General features: G+C 48.0%; 1 protein-coding gene across 18 annotated transcripts in view; it reads left to right on the forward strand.

Annotated features, from left to right (window-relative positions):
• Rapgef1 (Rap guanine nucleotide exchange factor 1) overlaps positions 1-12128 on the forward strand; it is a 125509-nt gene that overhangs the window by 75856 nt on the left and 37525 nt on the right. For all 18 annotated transcript variants that reach the window (XM_020172140.2, XM_074052961.1, XM_074052954.1 and 15 more), the window contains 5 exons: positions 6807-6895; positions 7579-7731; positions 8215-8335; positions 8655-8838; positions 10189-10686. In XM_020172140.2, the coding sequence (XP_020027729.2) occupies positions 6807-6895; positions 7579-7731; positions 8215-8335; positions 8655-8838; positions 10189-10686 (1045 nt within the window). The remainder of the gene's footprint in view (positions 1-6806; positions 6896-7578; positions 7732-8214; positions 8336-8654; positions 8839-10188; positions 10687-12128) is intronic.

Consider the following 12128-nt stretch of genomic DNA (forward strand, 5'->3'; position numbering starts at 1 on the left):
AATATAAATAATTTCAAACATTTGCAAAACAGACTAGTGAGTAGAAATAGAATAAGAAAGGCCAGGCATGGTGGTGCACACCTGTAATCCCAGCTACACAGGAGGCATAGGAAGGAGAATCATTGTCCAAGGCCAACCTAGGCAAAAAAATTTGAGGCCCTACCTGAAAAATAACTAAAGGAAAAAGGGCTTGAGGTGTGGCAAGTATGAGACTGAGTTCAAATCCCAGTACTGCTAGAGAGAGAGAGAGGATGAGGAGCCTAGAAGGACTGTGAGGACCCATCACAGTTTCCTGTGTGGCCCATGCATGGACAGGCTCACATCTTCTGTTCTCCATCCAGTCACTGGATAGTTTGGAGACAAGTCCCAGGAGTCTCTTCCTTCAGCGTAACTGCCTTAGTACATGTCTTTGGAACGAGGCACACTTGTTCTGAAAAGGTGCACGTGGTAAATATTTTAGGCTTTTTAAGCTACAGATGGTCTGTAATGGCTGCTCCTCTTTGTGGCTGTGTGTGTGTATGTGTATTGGTGGTGCTGGGGTTTGCTCTTGGTAGGAAGTGCTGTACCGCTTGAGCTACACTCCCAAGCCCTTTTTGCTCTGGTTATTTTGGAGATAGGGTCTCACTTTTTTCCAGGCCAGCTTGGACCAAGATCTTCCTAGTTTATGCTTCCCACCTCACTGTGGTGGCAAGTAAGCGCCACCATGTCTAGCTTTTTTCCATTGAGATGGGATCTTGCAAACTTTTTTTTTTTTTTTTTTTTGCCCATGTTGGCCTAGAATTGTGATCCTCCCAATCTTAGCCTCCTATCCAGAGTTTTTTAAATATTTGTTATGTTTTTGAACAAACCCTTGGTTTGCTATTTTTAAACAATTTTTTTTAAATTCAAGATCCAAATAACATCCAGATGCTGTAGCTCATTAAATTTTCCCTTTTTATTTTTCTCCTTGCAACTTACCTTTTTTTTTAAGTTGTTACTCCTGAAAATTCTGCAGTCTAGATTTTGCAGAAGGCATCCACTTGCATGCAGTGCTGTTCAACGTGTTCCTGGGCCCTTGTGCACCTGTCAGGCTCCAGGCTGCACACAAGCGGGCTGGTGGTGGGAAGTGTTCCTTTGGCAACCTGCACTTCATGCAGAGCATCTTCAGAGCTTTGTTTGTTTGTTTTGCCGTACGAAGGCTAGAACACAGGTCCTTGCCTGTGTCAGGCATCAGGCATGTGCTCTCCCACTTAGGCTGCTTTCCTTTGGTGACAGCAGTGGCTGTCATGGTTATTGCCTTTACTCGCCAGTTGTTTGGGTTGTGAAAGATAACATGGAAGCTCTTTCATCGTTACTTAGCTAGAATGCATCGCAAAGAGAGCTTCCTCTTTCAACTCCACGCAGCACCGTATGCTTGCCTTTTGTGCACAGTTCTCACATCTGTGAGTGTCCCAGCATCTGACGTGACCAGCACTGTGAGCAGACGGGTGTAAGCAGACCAGTGTGTCTCAGTCCAGTAGAGCTGTTGCTTTTGGAGATGCTCAGCTCCCGTCTTGGCCCGGTGGAAGCTTCTCTAGGTGTTTCCTGAGTTCATGTTGACATGACCCTGGAAGTCTTTGCTAGTTTTCTCATTTTGGAGTGTGAAAGTTGTACTTACTCGGTTCTTTTTTGGGAGGGGGATGTTTTAATAACAGCTTCAATGAGATATAATGCCTGTACCATACAATTAAACCATTAAAATATTCAAATTAGTGGTTTTAATACATTCACAGTGTTGTAAGACCATCACCACAGCCAAGTTTAGAATAGAATGGTCTCAGAATAAATTACACTAACTCCATCAGTAATTGTTAAAAATGACTGAAGATTTCTATCATTTAAATAACAATAATAGAATGTTACTTTCATCCTTCATGTTATCCTACTAGAAATGTACAGTCATTTTATAGTCACTTGAAATTCTTCATTGAGCCAGACATAGTAATGCACACTGTAACTCCAGCACTCAGAAGGCTGAGGCAGGAGGGTCACAAGTTCCAGGCAGCCTGGGCTACATAACAAGACAGTATCTAAAAAACGGGGGGAAGGGTCTTGTATGGCTTCAGAGTTAGCTTCATTTTATTCAATCTATATTTGAGTACTACTTTTTCTGCACCAGTGGTATTCAAGCATTCTACTGCTTTTTAGAAAGGAGGGGAGAGAGGAAGAAGGGAAAGAAGAAAGTAAAAAGAAACACCTTATTTTACATAGAAATTTTTCTTATAAGAATTGTATGGAGCCAGGTGGCTCACGCCTGTCATCTTAGCTACTCAGGAGGCAGAGATCAGGAGGATCATGGTTCGAGGCCAGCCTAGGCAGATAGTTTTTGAGACCCTGTCTTGAAAATACCCAGCACAAATGTAGGACTGGTAGAGTGGCTCAAGGTGTAGTCCGTAAGTTCAAACCCCAGTACCACCAATAATAATAATAATAATAATAATAATAATAATAACAATAATTATATGGGATGTACTTTTATAAGTTAAAAAAGCCATCACACTTAACATTTTTATAAATTTAGTTGGAGGGGTAGTGGTGTGCTTTTTAGAACAATAATATGGCTTAAAGTCAGATCTCTGTCTTTCCTCCTCCCCAGGCTATTTTCTGAGCCACTTGGTAATCAGTCACATTTTCTTTTTGTTCTGGCTTTTTTTGTTTTTTTTTTTTTTTGGCAGTGTTGGGGTTTGAACTCGGCCTTGCCACTTGCTACACATGTGCTCCATCGTGTGAGCCATGCCCCAGCCTTTTTTTTTTTTGCTTTAGTTATTTTTTAAGTGGGTCTCTCTTTTTTTGCCCCAGGCCATGATCCTCCTACCTAGGGCCTCCCACGTAGCTGAGATGACAGGCACATATCACCACACCTGGCTTAATGATTAAGTTGGGGTTCTCACTAACTTTTTGCCTAAGCTGACCTGAAACCATGATCCTTCCAATCTCTACCACCTAAATAGCTGGGATGACAGGTGTGTGCCTGTGATCCATTTTCTAGTAAGTCACTTGAACCACCACAGCACACAGGCTTCTCATGGTCCTCAGGCATTAGGGTGCTGGGCACACCTGCCTGAGTGTTCAGTCCTGACCACAGTCCCCACTGTGGCTGGACATGTGTGCTTGCTCTGTCACAAAGTTCCTGAGCAAGCCTTCAGTGGTCTGTGACACCGTGCAGGGCCTTTTTCTCTGGGTGACTCTTGTAAGCCTTTGTGATTTGAAGTGTAGCCTCTTGCCCCAGCTACATTATTAGGTTTAAAATTTGTGTCCCACACCACCCAGCACTGCTTCTCAGTAGGTCTCAGGCATCCCACTGACAGGGTGACACTTGAGGCCACCTGTGACCCCTCATTTTCAGGCTGCATGAGGAATCCCAGCCTTGCATTGGGCCTGGGCATTCATTGCCATCCAGCTACTTGTGTCCCTCGCATGCTGGGCACCTATGCTGCACGATTCTGTTTGAGGAAAAGGACACTTCCTGTGCCCTCTTGCTGCCTTTCGTTGCCACTTTGGATGTGGGCGGCGAATGCCTCACTTTGTCTTCATGAAAAAGTCACTCTGGGGTTGTATGCCCTAGGATGGGGCTATGCAGCTTCAGTGACAGGAAGCTCAGCACTGGCCTGTGTTCCCTGCACATAGAGCTTAGACCCAAAGCCCTCAGGCACACTGGGTCCTGCTCTGTGATCCTGGTCTCCTTGTGCCTGGGTATGGAGATTTACAGGCCCAGAAAGTGATGGAGTGGACAGATGGGGCAGGAGCAGAATGCCATGGCTGTAGACCCTATGCTTCCTAGTGCAACATTTCCCACTGTAAGGACCCACAGGACACTGGCCGCGAGGCCATGCTCAGGTCTCCTAAGTCAGGGCCAGAATGGCCTTGCAGCTCACGAAGTTGCTGCTGCCCATGGGCTCCTCATAAGGAGTTATGTATTTAGGAAGATACTTTCCTAAATAGCTTTTTTTCATTTTATTTATTTATTTATTGGTGGTACTGGGGTTTGAACTCAGTACCTTGAGTTTTCTAGGCAGGTGGTCTACTACATGAGTCACTCCCTAGCCCTGTTTTTGACTTCTGAAAACTGACTTTTTAGTGAACTGGTGGTTGGTCTCATTTATAGTCCCTGGCTATAAACAGAGTTTAGAGCAATCGTTCTGTTGTCTCTGACTTGTGCCTCAAGATGATTTAAAAAATCTATTGTCCCACTCAGAAATTCTCCCCTCAGGAGAATGCAATCCTTCAAGAGGTATTGGACCCTGGCCAGCTTACAAATGGTCAGTGCTTAGTGAGATCAGGGTGTTGGAAAGGAGCTAGGCAGCACAGGTTTCCAGGGTTGTTCTGTGTGTGGTAGTTAAGGCAAGTTGAGACGAAAATCCTTCTGAGTGAAAAAACTGCCTGCCCTCTTCACAGCCTCTCTCCAACCTCTGCCAGCAGACAGCAGAAGGGAAGTGACTGCAGTCCTGGCGCCATCTTGGAATTCAGGGGCACGCTTGTACATGTGTGTCTGTCCTCCAGGATTCCTTTGCCATCACTCATAAGTTGAAGTCACAGACTTCAAAAAGAAGTCTTTGCAAAAAGATGGCAACTATAACTGCTCATGAATCAGGAAGAATTGGTGGAATTTGTTCCGATGTCAGCAAGTACATACATGCAGACTGCTCTTTGTTTTTCTTGCCCTCCTTGTAAAGAGAGAGGGTGGCCAAGTGAGGTGGTGGATGCCTGTGATCCCAGCACTCAGAAGACTGAGGTAGAAAGATCACAAGTTCAAGGCCAGCCTGAGCTACTTAGCAAGACCCTGTCTCAAAAAGAGTAAGCCTAAAAGTAGAGTTTCCAAGTCAAATGAGTCTGGCACCCAAAATGATTCTCTCCATCTACCCCCTTCTCCCGCATGTCTGGAAGTTTCTGTTTTACTGCCATCAAAGCTGGAGAAGCTCTCATGATTATGACATTATTGCTTACACTTGTGAATTTATTCTTGGGTGTTTGTTTTGGTATGTTCATCTTTTTTTCTAGTTTTTGTATTTTTGGAAGAATCTTTACTTGGGGAAAGATGCTAACTTCTCACTGCAACCTTTGTGTGTGCTCACCGTGTTGGTCTGGATGGGCTTTGCAGCTCCTGCTTTACAGTGGCATTGCTGTGCTAATTCTGCAACCTCACAAGTGCTGTTCATGCTGGAAGCCTGAAAGCCCCATGGGGGACACAATCAGTCTCACCCATGTGCCTGTCAGTAGGAAAACAGAGAGGGAGATTGTACGTATCTATACATGAAGGCACTGCTCAGCAGGAAAAAGGAGCAGACTGTGCTCCCAGAAACATGGCTGCTTACACTGAGCAAAAGAAAATGGACAGGCCAAGTGCAGTGGCTTATGTCTCTAATCCCAGCTACTTGGGAGGCAGAGATCCAAAGGATGGCAGTTTGAGGCCAGCCCAGGGAAACCGTTAGCAAGACTCTATCTCAACCAATAAAAAGCTGGGCAGAGTAGCATATCATCCCACCTACATGGGAAGCATAAATAGGGTCACAGTCCAGGCTGGCCAGGGCATAAACGCAAGACTATGTAGAAAAATAGCCTAGAGTAAAAAGGGTTGGGGTGTGGCCCAAGTGGTAGTGGTTGCCTACAAGTGCAAGGTCCTGAGTTCAAACTCTAGCACCATGAGAAAAATAAATAAAAATTTAAAAAGAAGGTGGTGACAGCATAGGTCTGATCTATGGGCAGATCGATGGTGACAGAAAGTAGATTGGTGGTTGCCAGGTATGGCAGGGTTGTGGGGAAGTGAGGGGAGTTCCATGGTGCAGAATTTCCTCTGGGGCCATCAAAAGCCCTCATCTAGGGCTAGGAGTTGTGTCAGTGATTGCACAGCTCTTGGGCAGCCAGAAACCATGAACGTGTACATTGTAGAGAGGTGAATTTTATCTCCATAATGCTTTCAAAAGGTGAACAGAAAAGTGTGCACACTGTGGTCCCCTGAATATCAAGCTCTGGGACAGCCTGTGTCATCTAAGGCAGTGGAAGTAATGATGGGGTTGGGTGGAGGGCAGGGAGGGGCAGCAGAAGTGCTCTGTCCTGAGTGGCTCTCACACATGCCTGCAGTTGTGTGAGCGTCATTAGACTGGGGGGAAAGGCTTTCTAAGGCCGAGTGCCTGCCCAGCAAGCACAGGCCCTGAGTGCAACCTGCATTCTACCTGAAAAACAGTCCCTGATCTCTGCCACCTTTTCCCTAAAGACTTGAAAGTGCCATTTTTCCTCCCTCCCTTCCTTCTTGCCTTAGTGGTTCTAAGCATTTCTCTGCTCAGTCATAACTTAACTCTGTCTGCTGACAAAGTTCCCACCAGTCCCTTCAGGGCCCCAACCCCTACCAAGCCTGAGCCAGAGCACTTTGGGAAATGACCCAAAGTCAGAGGTTAGAGCATTAGTGGACGCCATGCACGTAATATGACAGTTCTAGGAAACTGAAATCGTAGTTCCCGCCCCCTTCCCAAGACTGACAAACAGTCTCTTGTGCTGGAATTCAGTTTGTGTGATAACATAGTCATTTCAAGACTGTGGGGCTCGCCATTCCCTCTTCCAAGAGGAAGTACCTTGATGCACTTGAAACCCTAGGATGTACTGCAAAGATATTTTTGGAGGCAGGGGACTTTTTTAAGAAGTGATGCAGATTACCTAAGGCAAGTAGCTCCTGCCTGTGGGCCGGGTGGGAAGTGTGTGGGCATAAGGCAAGCCTGGAGTGGAGGATGGGCAGGTTCTCACCACCCTCTGGTGAAAATGCCCTGGCGTCATTACCTCTTTCCTGTGGGGTGCAGGAGCTGGTCAGGCTAACCATTGAGAAGCAGGGACGGCCGTCTCCAACCAGCCCCGTGAAGCCCAGCTCCCCGGCAGGCAAGCCTGATGGGTGAGTGTTGACCATGCCCTCCCGGCCCAATGAATATGCTAGGCTGGTCTCAACAAAGCCTGGGATCCAGGCAGACAGAGGGAGCACTGGGGAGGCTTGGGCAGCCCTGGTTCTCTCTCCATGGGTAAATTCTGGGTGAGTACTGTCTCTTTAACATAAGCATGCTTCCCTAAGTTTTAAAGCGTTGTCTCATTTTTCTCAAGTTCAGTGTCCACGTGACTGTTTCTAAGGGTGCTGTGCAAGTGTGCACAGAAAGGGAGATGATTACCTATCATCAGCCCAAGCCAAAGCAGCTCCTCCTGAGCAGTCTCATCACAGGATCGAACTTCTAAGGGCTAGAGTTCAGGGAGGAATACCAGGGTTCTAATATTGCCATTTTTTCCAGAAGTGAACCGAGGGCTCTGTCTTACATTAACTTCTACTACCAGCCCCTGGTGAGCATCAAACATTGGCTTCCAGCATTGTAAGATACCTTTACATCAGCTAGTCCAAAACTTACATTTTCACTGGAGGAAGCAGTTAGGGGACGAAGCTCTGGCCATTCGTTTAAACTTACTGGGACCCGCAGGGCTCTCTGTGTCCATGGCTGCTGCTTCCCAGCCTCTTCACCCCTCATATTCTTTCTCTCAGGACCTGGAGGTCCTCTGACCTTTTGTAACCCTGAGTTCTTTTTGTCTCTCTAGCCAGCCCGAGCTCCCCCTGACAGACCGAGAGATGGAGATTCTAAACAAGACGACAGGTGTGTCAACATCCACCGAGCTGCTCCCAGACTCTACTGATGAAGAGGTTGCACCCCCCAAACCCCCTTTACCTGGTATCCGGGTGGTTGACAATAGGTAAGTGTCTTCCCATTTTTCTAGCAGCTCCTCTATTCGTGACATAATGTGGGAATAGATGGCACAATGAGCACAAAGGAAAGAACTGGGTGCTCAGTCCCTGGCTCTTTATGTGCTCTGAAGGTCTGGTACTGCTCAGGAGGGGCATCTGTGGGGGTGGTCAAGCACCCCCCCCTCTCCCCTGCCCTGGGACCCTTGTGCGTGCTCTGAGCTCTCTTTACAGCTTTGTTCTCAGTTGAGTGAAACCTGGTAAAATTTACTACTATGAAGGAAAAAGAAAGTCTCTGGGTTTTGCTTTTTTTTGGTGGGAGGTATTTATAGATCTTATTTTGGCACAAGGGGAGCAGGTGAAAGTGATGCATGGAAATTGAGGGTAGGGAGGCTGGTGAAGAAAGAATCTCACCCACATCCTACAGTGGTCCTGAAGCACTCCTGTTTGCAACGCTGGGTTTGTCTCTCAGTCAGATGTTCTCTCTTTTTCAGTCCACCAGCATTGCCACCCAAGAAAAGGCAGTCGGCTCCATCCCCCACCCGAGTGGCTGTGGTTGCCCCCATGAGTCGAGCCACCAGTGGCTCCAGTTTGCCTGTGGGAATCAACAGGCAGGTAACGCAGCCCCTGGGTCCTGTGGGGAGGGGAAGGAAGGAAGGGCTCAGGCTTCAGGGTTTGACTTTAGAAGCCCTGCTGTTAGCCCCGCTCATGGTCGCCCTTTCCCTATAACATGGGAAGGTGGGAGGTGGAAGGCTGGAGCTGTCCACACCCTGCAGCATCCTTGCTGCTCCTTTCCAGTCTCTGAGTAGCATCCCATCGCTGACACCAGAGATGGCCCTTCTCTAAGGCAGCATGCCTGCTAGCTGTCTTGTCCCTGGTCTCTGCCACCCTTTCTCAGAGCTGACTTGAGCTTGTTTTCATTCTTCCTCTTGAGGATTTTGACGTTGACTGTTACACACAGAGGCGCCTATCTGGAGGCAGCCGCTCATGTGGCGGAGAGTCACCCCGCCTGTCCCCCTGCAGCAGCACAGGCAAGCTCAGCCGGTCAGACGAGCAGCTGTCCTCCCTGGACAGGGATAGCGGGCAGGGCTCCCGGAACACAAGCTGTGAAACACTAGGTGAGTCCCTCCTCTGTGGCTGCTTGAGATCCTGCGATCCCTCCCTCTGTGGCTGCTTGAGTCCCAGCAGAGTGCCCAGTATTGGTCAAGTTGCCCTGGCCATGTCACTTTACAGTCTAAGGTTCAGCTTCCTTACCTGCAAACTGTTTGCTCTCAAGGAGGCTGGAAGTGTGCATGGAACAACAGTGTGAAACCACATGGCAAATGCTCAGGTGGTGACTGTCCTTCCAGCCATCCTGGCAGTGGATAATCCATCTGTGCTGAGCTCTCAAAGGGTGAAAGTGGTGAGCAGCCTGCTGACCTTGTTGTTCTGTGCTGATTGAGGTTATGTGGGCTGATCAAGGTCGATGGGCCTATGAGCACTAGGCTGTTCGCGTCCAGTGAACTAGATGGTTTCCCTTAGAAGAAAGTATCCTAAGAGATGTATGGCAAGATTTCTGCCCAAGGAGGTTGATCTCAGCAGTCTTAGGAGTGGCAATAATCACGAAACACTCTGCAAACTCATTGCTGGGAAGTCAGGTGAACCGTGGTGTGTTCATTTGATGGAATAATTTGTAGCTGTTAAAAAATCACTTATGAGCCAGGCACCAGTGGCTCACATCTGTAAACCCACCTACTTGGAAGACTAAGGTGCAGGGTGAGGCCTGCCAAAGCAGGAGGTGGCACCTCTGCTCATATCAGACTGGTTCTCTAAGCCAAGAGTCTGTGGCACTTTGAGCCACATCTTAAAGAAGCAAGACTTGTGGGTTACAAGCTTTAAGAATTAAAGAACAGGGGCTGGAGGTGTGGCTGAAGTGGTAGACCTGCTTTGCAAGTGTGAAGCCCTGCATTCGAACCCCAGTCTCACAGATAAATGTGAAAGAGCAAAGACCATTTGCATGGTGCTTTCTAAGTCAAGTTGAAGGACCTATGGAGAAAAAGAGGCTTTTAGAAAGACATGTCAAGATATACAGAGATGAAAGGTCCTTGGATTTTTATTTCCGTGACAGTTTGCCATGTTTTCTGCAGTAGTCTTTTTTTTTTTTCTAAAGAAATTTTTAAAATATAGGAAAGGGCTATGAGTGTAGCTCAGTGGTAGAGTACTTGCCTAGGGTGTACAAGGCCCTTGGTTTCATGCCCAGCACTGCAAAAAGCCATACATACAGGAAAGTAAAACAATAGCTGTATCCACAACTGTTTTACTTCTACAGTTAGAGAGCAGAACAAATACCATCAAATAAAACAAGAGCTGGCAGAAGAGGGAAGGCGCGTTTTGTTTCCCTCTGTGACCAAAATTGGGCAAAGCTCAGGGTGGGCCCATTGCTCCCAGGGACCCTGAAGTAACAGGCCCTTTTCATTCTGTGATTGCAGATCATTACGACCCTGACTATGAATTCCTCCAGCAAGACCTCTCCAATGCAGACCAGATACCTCAGCAGGCGGCCTGTAACCTTAGCCCGTTGCCAGAGTCCTTGGGGGAGTCTGGGTCTCCATTCCTTGGCCATTCTTTCCAGCTGCCTCTTGGCAGCTACCCCCAGCCTGAGGGGCCCCTGGCCCCAGGACAGCAGACAGATACCCCACCTGCTCTTCCTGAGAAGAAGCGAAGGAGTGCAGCTTCACAGACCACGGACAGCTCTGGCTGCAGGGCGTCCTACGAGCGGCACCCCTCTCAGTATGACAACATCTCCGAGGAAGATCCGCAGAACCCTGTTCCAGGCCCACCCGGCCCCTACACACCCTTTGCTGCTATCCTCCCCTTTCAAGGAGGCTCTTCAGCACCTGTTGAGTTCGTGGGTGACTTCACTGCTCCTGAATCAGTGGGCGACCCAGAGAAGCCTCCGCCTCTACCAGAGAAGAAAAACAAACACAGTAAGCTTTTCTTGAACTCTCTTCTGGAAGTGCATTTCGTAACCCAAAGCAGTAGCCTGTTTTGCTTAGTTTAAGCACGAGACTAAAATCAAAGCAGCGGCCTCATTCTTTCATGTTAAACCATGACCACAGGTATAACACACACACCTCTGGGAGCCTGGTGCTGCCATTCTTTAAAGTCCAATAAGCTGACCTCTCCTTTATGGTGTCTGTGAAGCCTTAGGCATGGTCCCCCAGAGTTAAATTGACCTTCTGGTCTGAACTCAGTGACGGGAATGAGAGTGATGGCACACAGGACTGCATAGCAGCATCACTTGAGTAAAACAAGGTGGGCATTTGATTGTAAAGAAAACTTACCCTCCACCCACACAGGTTTCCTCAGGACCTCTGGTTGGAGACACCTGGGTGCCTGCTGTCCTCTGTTTGCAGACACAGGACAGCTTGCTCACAGTGGCCTAGATCAGAGGTTGCCTGGCAGGAGTAGTCAAAAATGCCTCTTGGACCAAATGTTTTCATATACGATGTTATTAGGGACCAGGGGTGGATCTGAAACATCGGGTATTTGTATTCTGGATGTTTTCCAACTGTTAATTTGCCACTGAATTAGTAAGTAGGATTCTGGAAATTCTATCTTTTAGCTCCCCTAACTGTTCCACATTGGAGGATAGCTGGTCCCACTTCACTAGCACTGTGACCATCTATCACTACTGTGATGTCTCTGTCCACATCGACCCCCTGCCCAAGGATTCCCAGCAATGGACACCTACATTCTAGACATTGGACTTCTGTTCCAATCTACCTGACTAGAGCTTCCCATTCCCCGAGAAAGAAGAGCCTGGCTTGTTTAAACCCAACAGGACTGGCCCAGGACCAACCTGGTGGAAGGAGGAAGCTGCTGAGGTGTAACTACTCCTTGCTCTTCAATGGGTGTCGCCCAGCCTGTGTAATGGCTTTGGCGGGGTGATCCCCAGCTGGAGGGAGAGCTGGTTCTGTGGGCTGATGACATCATTCCATCTGTCGGGTAAACTTGCTTATTAGAAACAAGTCCCTTGGTGGGGGGAGCACACGTGGCCAGGAACGAAGGTGTTCTGGCCCTCTCCCTCCACTTTACCTGGGACAGTATATCAGTTTGTGCCACCACCGCCTTTTTTGGCCTAGGAGTCTCCTGAACTCAGACATGTGACAGGATTGCATCCAAGCAAACTAAACCAGAAACACAGTACTGCCTTGCTGGGTAGCCAGGAAGCCTCCCCTTCTGTCTCTTAGAACAAGTGTGGGCAGTGGTCCTCACACTGGAACTGAGGAGAAGGGGGGGGGAGGAGGATAGCATTGTTCCTGTCAGTCTCTGAAGCCTCAAGTGACTGAAAATAGTTTTCTATGGAGTGAGGCCCTACTTAAAGTATGTCTGGAGCACTTGGGCCTGCAGACCTTTAATCTCAGCT

Source organism: Castor canadensis, chromosome 13 (assembly GCF_047511655.1).
Source record: "Castor canadensis chromosome 13, mCasCan1.hap1v2, whole genome shotgun sequence".
Classification (NCBI taxonomy): Eukaryota; Metazoa; Chordata; class Mammalia; order Rodentia; family Castoridae; genus Castor; species Castor canadensis.